Genomic DNA, 11,180 nt, shown 5'->3' on the forward strand with positions numbered 1-11,180 from the left:
AAAACAGTATGGAGATTTCTCAAAGAACTAAAGTTAGAACTACTATTTCGTCTAGCAATCCCACTACTGGATATCTATCCAAATGAAAAGAAACAATTATATCAAAAAGATACACGCACTCATATGTTTATCACAGCACTATTCACAATAGCAAAGATATGGCATCAACCTAAGGTTCTATCAGTGAGCAAATAGATAAAGAAAATGTACTATATATACACAGTGGAATATGATTTAGCTATTACAAAGACTGAAATCATATATTTTGCTGCAACATGAATGCCACTGAAGGCCGTTAAGTGAAACAACTCAGAAAAAGAAAGACAAAAGGCACATGTTCTCACTTATTGGTGGAAGCTAAATAATGTGTATACATGGACATAGAGTGTAAAATGATAGATATTGGAGACTCAGAAGGGTGGGAGGGTGGATAATGAGAAATTACTTAATGGGTGCAATGTATATAATTCAAGTGATGGATGCTCTAAAAGCCAGACTTCATCACTATGCAATATAGCCATGTAACAAAATTGCACTTGTACTCTTTAAATGTATATAAATGGAAAAAAAAAAAAGATTTAGTCTCTTTCTACAGCTCTTCACTTCAGAGTCATCACCAGAATCACCCATTTTGTCTACCCTTCTCACAGCCTCTGTCCATTACCCAGTTCCAAAGCTGCTTCCACATTTTTAAGTATTTGTTACAACACCCTACTTCTGGGTACCAATTTGTGTCTTAGTTTCATTTGTGCTGCTGTAACAAAAGACCACAGACTAGGTAATTTATAAACAATAGAAAGTTATTTCTCACACATCTGAAGGCTGAGGAGTTCAAGACCAAAATGCCAATGAGTTTGGTGTCTGGTGAGAGGTGCTGTCTGCCTTGTTGCTACATCCTCTGGAGGGGAAAAATGCCATATCCTCACACAGAAGAAGGGACAGAAAGGATTGAACAAACTCCCTTCAGACCCTTCTATAAAGGCCCTAATTCCAACCCTGAGAGCTCTGCCCTATGACTTAATCAACTCATAAAGACCCTACCTCTTAATACTATCACATTGGCAATTAAGTGTCAACATATGAATTTTGGGGGACACATTCAGACCACAGCAAATGACTTGTGTGGAGTGTCACTAGCTAAGCACTTCCCTATGGACAACTTCCCCTAATTCCAGAGTCAGTTTACAGTGAATACTACTGGTGCCACCCCTCAGTGACTTCTTTGACATCCAGTGAGATGTGGCTCTGCCCTCTCTGATATGAACTGTATCTCACCCATGAGTCAGGCATCTTTCTTGAGTGTTCTTTCTGAGGCCTAGGAGCAGTGGCTGTCCCCTATACCTGCCATTCTTATATTCTTTAGTGTCCTCTTTAACTATTACTAGCCCCTCCAATCCTCTGTTACTTCAATCCTGCATTACTAATTATTTATGTTAAACTTTTCCCCTTTGATTACTATGTAGTTTGCATCTCCTTACTGGACCCTGACTGATAAGCATGGTAATTTTATTTCTCTACTGTTCTTGCATCATTTTAGAAACTTAGTTTGATACAATTTAAATGTAAAAATTTGTCATAATAACATTTCCTTCCCTGAATAGTTACTTGTTGGTACACCAGCTAAAATTGCAGCCCAATTATTAACCTACCTCAAACTATTCACCTTTAGTTCTGTTAATAGAAGGGAATTTGACAGAGCAATGAAACATCAATGCTTTTTAAGAATTACCTTTACTAATTGTGCTCAAGATTTCACCCAATTTTCCTTTTATTCATCATTCATTCCATTTATAGTCTTTACCATATTCCTGAGACAGAGTGAGGCTCCAAATAGATGAAGAAGGAGTCTTGTACTTTTTGGTAAAAATAAAAAGTAGAATTTTTAGACTATACCAAATATCTCTCCAGGTGTTTGGCTTGTGCCTGCACATGATAATTATGAAGCATATTTGAACACAGTTGACTCCTATTACCCAAGAACATGATTCCATCCTACATAAATCTCACTATTTCCATCAACAGACATAGAAGAAGAGACCAAGTTTTAAGAGTACTTTTTTCTTTTCTTTTCCCAAATTTAGGTGCCTATATATCCATTACTGCCCAGCTACTCTTTTTATCTTTCTTTTTCTCTCATTTTACAATTATTAAACTGTTCCCAACAATACTATTGCTGATTATCAAATTATACATACTTTTATGCTTCAAACAATTATTTTCAATAAGGTTTTGTTTCTAAAATTTAATTTCCAAACAAAATCACTGATATTTTTTACAATAGCTACTCTAAATTCCCAAAGCATAACTATTTATTAATGAGGCATTTCATTCTTTTAGAGGTTTAGAAATTTTGATTAGCTCTAAATTTAGTCATATCCCAAACTATTTCCATCTAGTTAAGGATAAAATGGAGTATAATTTGATAATTATTTGCAGCTGGATCATAAATGGAGCTCATGTTATTTATTTTTTAAAAAGGCAGAATTACTGCTTTAGGATATTAATAACGAATCTTGGCTCCAACACTTATTAGCTGTGTGGCCTTAGACAAGTCATTTAGCCTTTCTAAGCTTCACATTCTTTCTCTGCAAAATGGAGCTATGAATACTAGTGTTTTAAGTATTTGGCACAGATCCTGGCCTTTAACAGCAAATTGATAATTTGTAGCTAATAATGATGATAATAATGGACAAACTTAAATACATTTATTACATTTTGTTGTATTGTTTTTACTTGGATAAGTCTTTTGTTTTGTTTGTTTTTAAAGTTAACTATTCCTCTATTCCTTTACAAAAAATAGTAAAATTATATCACCTCCTTTATGTGATTCACAGTTTCAGCTAAATTAAAGATTTAAACTTAAATGCAGAACCATAAAATAGAAGAAAACGTGGATTAAAGCATCTAACCCAGTGTAATAGTGAGTAGACTTCTTCATAAGTACATCTTCATAAGTATGCAAAGAAAGGCAGAATCCATAAAGGGAGACACTAATGATTTGAGTGTATAAAAATTTAAAAACTCCTAAATCTAAAATAATTAAGCAAAAATAAATAGGATAATATGAAAAATGGGGAAAATCTTTGCAACGTAAACATTAGAGGGTGAGGTAATACTCAATATATAAAACCTGATATAGGCATAGAAAACAATAAACACTTCAATAGAAAAATGGACAAAGGACATTAAAAGGAAATACATGACAAGAGAAAAATTAGAAGGGCCAACCAAATAAAAATTTCAGCCTCATTAGAGATAAAATAACTGTAAAACAATGAGATGGTATTTTCTTCCCTCGAACAATAGGAAGATGTAAAACTTCAATGTTGATAAAGATACAAGAAAACTAACATACTAATTTTTTGTGTCAGTTATCTATTGCTTTATTTTTCAATTAAGTGACAAATTATTCCAAAGCATAGTAACTTAAAACAGCAAATATTTATTATGTTACAGTTTTGATGGGTCAGGAACCTGGAGTGACTGACCTTGATAGTTATAACTTAAAGTTGCTTACGAGACTAACTCAGGTTGCAAACCTCTGAGGCTTGACTAAGGCTGGAAGATCTGCTTCTAAGCATACTTACTTTGCTGTAGCCCAGAGGCATTAGTTGCTTTGCCATGTGGGCCTGCACAACATGAGCTAGACAACCAAAAGAGTGAGAGAGAACAAAAGAACAAAATGGATGCTCAAGTGTCTCTTATAACCTCATTTTGGAAGTGGCATCTACCGCTTCTGCCAAATTCTTTGGGTCACATAGTGGAAGAGGAAGTGCCCAAAAGGTAAGGCCATGATGTGGATGAATATTCTGCTAGCCATGACAGAAGCAAAGACTACAAGTATAATCAATGAAAATCCAGTAGTGGGCTTTGCTTCCTGGAGTTGACAGTATGGGAGGGCACTACATGAAAGTATGAATACAAGGAAGCAGGAAACTTTTGGGACCATCAAAGTGGGTGGCACATTTCTGCAGGTCTGTTTGACAGTCATCAAAATCCTTACAAAAATGTATATTCCTTGTGACTCAGAAATTTCACTTATAGCAACTACCCCAAGAAATTAATCAATAGTATGCACCAAAATATATCTTTAAGGATGTCCATTATGGTACTATTTAGATTGGTGAATATTGAAAACAGGTTAAGAAATCAACAATGAGATTGTATGAATATATTGTGGCATGTCTTTATTATGAATACCAAATACTGGCATCACAAATCATGGAGAATAATTTATGATGATGAAGAAAAATCATAATGTTGTTAATTGAAAAAATCAGGTAAGAAAACAATATTTTACTACATTTGTACCAAAGAAATATGTATAGAGACAAAACTGGAAGTTTATATGTGAAATGGGTGGTGGAAAGGTGGATAATTATTTTCCTTGTTTTTAACTATATTTTCTAAGTTTTCTATAACAAGCATGTATAATAAGAAAAAAAAAAGACCCTCTTCAAAAACATGCCTGATTATTGTATTGACCAAGAGTAGGTAGAGTATCTGGAGTTTAAACTTCCATGTGAAATTCTGCTGACTTACCTGCCATACTTCCTTTGAAAACATAAGCACTTTTGTGGAGCCCCAATGTTAGATGAAACATAGCCTTTCTAACAGACATGAAGGAAGCACCTTGAGAGTAATGGAGATGATCCCCCAGCCCTATTGTGGTGGGAAAAAAATCTCATAAATGGAGAGGGTTCTATTTAACAACCATGGAGCTACAGTTGCATCCTGAGAGTGAATCTGGTACATGTGAAATTCCAAGCATGTTCTTACTCAATCTTCAGTGGGAAAACTTCTCTGTTATGAAAGTTGAACTTACCCAAGGTCACAAAGCCAGTAAATAGCATAACTGGAATTTAAAGCCAAGATTGGACTGTAGGTTGTTAATCAGTATGTACTATTTGAAGTTTTTGAAATGGGAATTATGTGATTAAAGATGTGCTTTGTTAAAATTTATCTTCTGGTGGTAAAAAATGGGTTAGAATGTGAAGAATGCATTATCAGCCAAAGAACTCATGGACTTGGAAAATAATGAGGGCTTAAGACATTAGAGGTCAGTTTAGGGTGATGCACTGGTGAAGCTGAAGGGAGGAAAAGTTGAAAGATTAGGCTATTGACTTCCTCGAAGAAAATATTTGAGTTTCAGATTTTGGAGGAAGTAGTTGTCTGTACTGGTGGTCTGATGACTGAACCCTGTGGTTGCCTCATTGGAAGTCAGAATCACCTGGTCTTAGAGTAGATAACACTGACGAACTATGGTATTAAAGTATTACACTAGATATTACCTGGAAAAGGAATGACTCCAAAGGGGAAGTTTCAGGATAATTTGTAGATGTCCTAAAATGCATGATGGGAAGATGAATAATAGCTCTGGTCACTTTGTGTTGTTTATATATGTCTGCGCCTTGGACAAACTTACAACTCCAGGAAGCAAAGCCTGTTAGTGCATTTTTGTTGTACTTTTGGTCTTTGCTCCTTTAATGTCTAGCAGAATGTTCAGCCACATCATGGCCCTACCTTTGGGGCACTTCCTCTTCCATTTCATTGGATATATTATATATTGAAATTTCCCATATTCCAGGTACATCTTCTTTCTAGTATTAGGGCAAATACCTCAGAAATAAGCTTACATAAAATGTCTTTACTTCTATTAGAGGATGTGAAGCATGAAACTACCATAACAATATATGGGATTTACATTTGTCGGAATTTAAGTCATGCTGCTGTTACAGTCTTGGAATGTGTCTACTGTTTGTTTTGCTCTTTATGAGTCAATTCTTTTAATATTCTGATATTGTGGAACATATTCGATATTATGTTTTCTCTCATATTTTAAACGTAATGGTCTTTTGTTGCTGAATTTGGGTTTTGATGATTTTAGTGGAACTGATATGGAATAATCTACTTCTTCATTACCCATCACATTCTTTTCAGTTGAATTGTCTTGAATGACAGTAAGAACTGATGTAAGAAAACAAAAAGTAACATAATGCCATAAAGATGACACAAAATTGAAGGCAAAATGAAAATCCTAATTTTTTTTAGATTAAACTTTGTTTTGTTAATATTTTGGATTAACTTAGTGATTCAAAAATCTCTTTCCAAAATTATCTGAATAGTATATGCAATAATATCACTATATCTAATTCCTATTTAAGTATTAATTTTTATAAAAGTAATATGCTATAAAAATTAATATTAGAACAAACACATTAATGAGAAGTAAATTCTCTTCTCAAACTCTATTCCCATTTCTCAGAGTTTTTCACTAGCAGCATGCTTTTTGTATATTCTCAAAAATTATTATGCATATATTTGCATGTGTAGAACAGTTCTCATTTAAATAATAAAAGGGATGCGTGTTAGTTTTGAAAAAATCTCCAGTAATTCAAAACTGAATAAAATAAGCATTGGTACGGAAATTTTTGTGTGTATGTATGTTTTCATTTCTCATAGGTATATAACTAGAAGTGGAATTGCTAGGTCATATGAAAACTCCACATTTAACATTTTGAGGAATAGCAAGGCTTTCAACCCTTCACATTCTTGCCAACTCTTGTTATTCTCTTTAATTTTGATTTTGTTACTCTTTGTCTTCCTGGTGATTCTTACACTTAAGTAGTACGCATTTAAGGTCGGGAAGTGCCTCAAATTTTAAACATGCATATTTACATTACATCTTCTAACAAAGTTAAACGTTATTCAGTATCTATTTTTCTAGAACAATATAAGGACCTTAGCGCCTTTATCTACTATACCCTCCCTCATATTTTTTGTTTTTTAGAATTTTGGCTCTTTAAAAAGTGCAGTAAGGAGTTTATATTATAGTTGAAGCAGCATATTTAGGCCTGAGAGACTATTAATCAAGCGGGATGACAGTGAAGTATGTTGCTTAACTTTCCTGTGCCTGCTTCCTTACCTTTAAAATGGGCACAATAATAGTACCCACTTCAAAGTGCTGTTGCAAGGTTTAAAATGCAAATTTATTGTTATATGGGAAATTACTTCCACACAAGGGTGGCCTCCAAGTGTATTACTTGATAAGCTAGGCCACAGCCCATGGTACAGAAAAGTGCACAGAAGAAATTAAAATATTCACATCATGACTTATTAAATCAATTTAAAACACAAAACAAAATGTAAAGAAAGAGAGATGGGCCACATTAATGTAATTGAAATATTACACAAGTGGGTTGAAGGGTCATATTAGCCCGAATCTCATCTGCAGTATTTACATATCCCTGCTTTATGCGACATTACTCTTTCCTGCTGCTGATGTACTTATAAGAACCAGAATGAAAACTTGACCAGAGGGGCCCAACAAATAAAAGATGCCTGGGACAGTGACAGACACTTGTTCCATGAGAGCTGTGTGTGAGTCACTTGACCCATAGCTGTACTCCTTAGTTAGCCTGATGAGCAGTGATGGATTTTATCTGGCAGAAGACCCCAAGTGAGAGTCAGCAATGGGTGGCCAATTAAAGACCTCATGATTATCGTGCACCTCATGTGTTCCATTTGTATTTAGTATTTCATAAGTAGTTTTTGCTTTGTTTATTAGTTAATCATGAATACTAAATGTCTATTTTATCTTCCTTTCTTTCTTTTTTTTCCTTTTTTGAGATGGAGTCTTTCTCTGTAGCCAAGGTTGGAGTGCAGTGGTATGATCTCAGCTCACTGTAACCTCTGCCTCCCAGGTCCCAGTTCAAGGAATTCTCCTGCCTCAGCCTCTTGAATAGTCAGGATTACAGGCATGCACCACCATGCCCAGCTAATTTTTGTATTTTTAGTAGAGGCAGGGTTTCACCATGTTGTCTAGGCTGGTCTTGAACTCCTGACCTCGTGATCTGCCCACCTCGGCCTTCCAAAGTCCTGGGGTTACAGGCGTGAGCTACCACACAGGGCCTTTATGTTGTCTTTCAAGGCCTTTTAGTGTTCATAGACATATGCTCTACTTAGTGTCTAACACTTCTCAGGTTACTATCTTACTTATGCTTAATAAAGCTGTTTCATCCATTCTATTTATTTTCTTGTCTTCTAGAGCAGATTTGAATACTTCCAGACAGTACCGCAACTACACAATTACATATATGTGTTGTATTTACAGTAATACCTTGTATATAGAGATAATAAATTTACCTATTATTATTAATGTATAAGATGGTTTTACTGTTTTAATCTTATCTAAGGCCGAAAAATTAGCTACCTAACTAAACTTGATCAGATTAACAACTAATTGGAAATTTTAATTTTTAAGTAATTTGGCTTGATTTTGTTATGAAATTGATAAAAAAGTACAAAGCTTATTAGCCAGAACTTTTAACTATTTATCTTCCCCTCTTTCCAGTTGGGTGGACTTTTGGCGATTACTTATAAGGCTGATACTAATTGTTATTTTTTTCCTTTCTTACAGGCTTATCCTCAGTTTGTTCTGACCTACCTAGAGGAGCTAAATGCCGAAGTAGATGTGACCCAGACAGAGTATCACATTCACCATGGTGCCTGGACCACAGCTCATCAGGAATGTGGCAGAAACTTAGCAGAAGAGGTCAGTGTAGGGAGCCAGAGGCAAGACAGAAATAGCTCTCTAAAATATATTTTGAAAAGAGAAAAAATGTTCAAATTGTTTTCGGGAAGCAAGCACAAATTCACAACTTAATGTTACTGATAGTTTAAAATAATACACATAATATAATATATATATACGCATTGATATTTACATAAACATATATCTTTATATAAACATTTTACTAAATAGGCAGTGATACTCATTTTCTTAGGATTGCCTTCTTTTGTTTTGGCTACGTTCAAAGGACTTATGTGTTGTAGGAAGACTGAAGGAACCATGGAAACTGCAGTGTTATATTTTTGGCATGTATGGTTTAGATATTTCCACTCAGTGAAAATTAGCTACATTATTCCTGTAATTAATTTATTAGGTTCTGCAAGAAAGTGCCAGCAACCCTGGTCTGAAGCAACTGCCAGAACCCTCAGACACCCATTTAATGCCAGAAGGTTCTCTTGAGGAGACAGGGCAGCTGACAGTAGCACTGGTGAGGAAACTGGAAGAGAAACATCCTAAGGCTTCTGCTCAGAGGTAGGGTACTGACAGAACTGAGCTTTATTGCTCAATGACATTCGATGTTTTCCTTCAGTTTCATGTAAGATTGATTTCTTGAAGATTATTGAAATATCTCAAAAGCCCTTTGGCTTTCAAACATAGTAGTTTTTGGGTCACATTAGATGAAGAAATGAGACATTTATGTATATTTTGTTGAAGATTGATGTACTGTATGTTGTTGTTTATAAATATACTCAGGATGGGTTGCTGTCCTGGGATTTCACTAAAATACTCTGAAATAACCTAATTAAGCAAAGGCAGTACAGACCATATATCCAATTGTTAAAAATAGCAAGGTATGTTGAAGAAAACTGTCCCATGAGCAATCCTTTTTATTTTCCATGAGAACATTATTATTTGGACTCAAGGTTAAGCGCACAATAGATGGTCTTAACCAGTGACAACAAATCAACTCCATTTCCATTCCTAGAATAAAAATAACATCATTAATATTGCTAACCAACTGAAAAATTATCCTTGGTTAAAAAATGGAAACAGTTTCTCTGATCCTCTTTATTTAATTGGAAACTAAAATTCATTATTATGTTGGGGTTGATGTTATAAATCATAAACTGACTTTATAAATTATGATTTTAATCTAAAACTGTTTGAAATTACTGTTGACTGAAGTACTCTTAAAAGAGTAATATAATTCGTATCATGTTCACTAAAGTTTAAGGGAATTCCTAAATTTAGTAAATTAAATTAATTAATTAATTAATTATAAAAATGGGATCTAGCTATATAACCTGGGCTGGTCTTGAACTCTTGACCTTAAGCAATCCTCCCACTTCTCTCTCCCAAAGTATTGGGATTGTCAGCATGAGCCGCCATACCCAGCCTTCCTAAATTTAAATACATTAACTGTAGATAGCAATGTCACTTGCATGAAAAGAGACAAGAAACTTTTACTTTAATTAAAAGCTATTTTATATTTTTAAATTACATATTTTCACTTGGGATTTTGACAGGAGGGGAACATTTTTTTCTGATAGCAAAATTGACTCTCCAATTTATTATTTGCTTAATTTGTTATTTAAGACTCAAGTCTTTTGTACTTGTTGTTTTGAAGACAGACCCCAAAGTAACAAATTTAATATCTTGCTGTATTATAAGATATGAAAACTTAGGTTCCAGGTATTCTTTTCCCTGCTAGTTATTTTTTAATCACACACAAGAATCTCAACTCTCTGCTGCTCCATCTACAACAGGACCACAGGCTGAGGAGCCATATAGCCAAGCCGCTCTCTGCTATTCTCACATCACTAGACTGTAAGAGCCTTGGGGAAAGTCCTTGTCTGATGTTTTCATCTAAAATAGGAATTCAAGAAACACTGGGGCACTTGGGAATGTGTAATATTGCTCTATGAGGCTGTTTCTGCCTTCCCTAGACTTATTTGACAGCGATTTCTACTCAGCCATTTTTTAGGGAACACTGGGGCTTGTCATTATCCTGGGCTCTACTCAAGAAAGAGGCATAGTTTACTTCTGCTGTCAGATTCCTCAAACATATATGGGGTCTGTGTGTTTGCCCCACGCTGAACTTGTCCTTCATGATAACTACCTGCTTTGCCTATTTCACCCTTCCCCTGCTTGAAAATATTTTCTCTAAGGATATAGGGCACTGGGTAGCTTAGGGATTTGGCTTTGGAATTCTCTGTTGTTGCTTCTCCCCTGAGGCAATGCAATCTGATGACCACACTTTGGAAGAAAGGGATATCGTATTAGAAAAAGTGAGGCCCAAAAAGACAGGGCAGTTAATGTCAGCTACCATACCACAAGACCTATCTGAGGTTGTCAGAAGTAAGTGAGATGCCATTATGTTCCAGGAAAGTAGTAAGCATTCAAGTGTTAGTTGTGAAAATGTTCTGAAAACAAGTAGAGATAGAAAAGAATTTTTAAGAGGGATTTATTTAGATTTATGCTTTTTTAGTCAATAGGAATTGACTAGTAAATATGTTTGGGATATAGTTTCATAAGAAATCTCCTAGAGGCCTTTTCTTAGTGGGCATTCCTCAGGGTTTCTGTGTTAGGCTCCAGCAACTCTTCCTGC

At 34.9% G+C, this 11,180-nt stretch overlaps 1 protein-coding gene across 1 annotated transcript in view; it reads left to right on the forward strand.

Annotated features, from left to right (window-relative positions):
• Positions 1 to 9,666, forward strand: part of LOC116555171 (doublecortin domain-containing protein 1-like) — a 31,389-nt gene extending 21,723 nt beyond the window's left edge. Inside the window, exons 4-5 of the mRNA XM_032283663.1 lie at positions 8,420 to 8,554; positions 8,946 to 9,666. Coding sequence (XP_032139554.1) covers positions 8,420 to 8,554; positions 8,946 to 9,107 — 297 coding nt within the window. The 3' untranslated portion in view covers positions 9,108 to 9,666. The remainder of the gene's footprint in view (positions 1 to 8,419; positions 8,555 to 8,945) is intronic.
• The last annotated feature ends 1,514 nt before the right edge of the window (positions 9,667 to 11,180 follow it).

The sequence above is a fragment of the Sapajus apella genome, unplaced genomic scaffold, assembly GCF_009761245.1.
Source record: "Sapajus apella isolate SASKATOON/1434 unplaced genomic scaffold, GSC_monkey_1.0 scaffold14, whole genome shotgun sequence".
In the NCBI taxonomy this organism is placed as follows: Eukaryota; Metazoa; Chordata; class Mammalia; order Primates; family Cebidae; genus Sapajus; species Sapajus apella.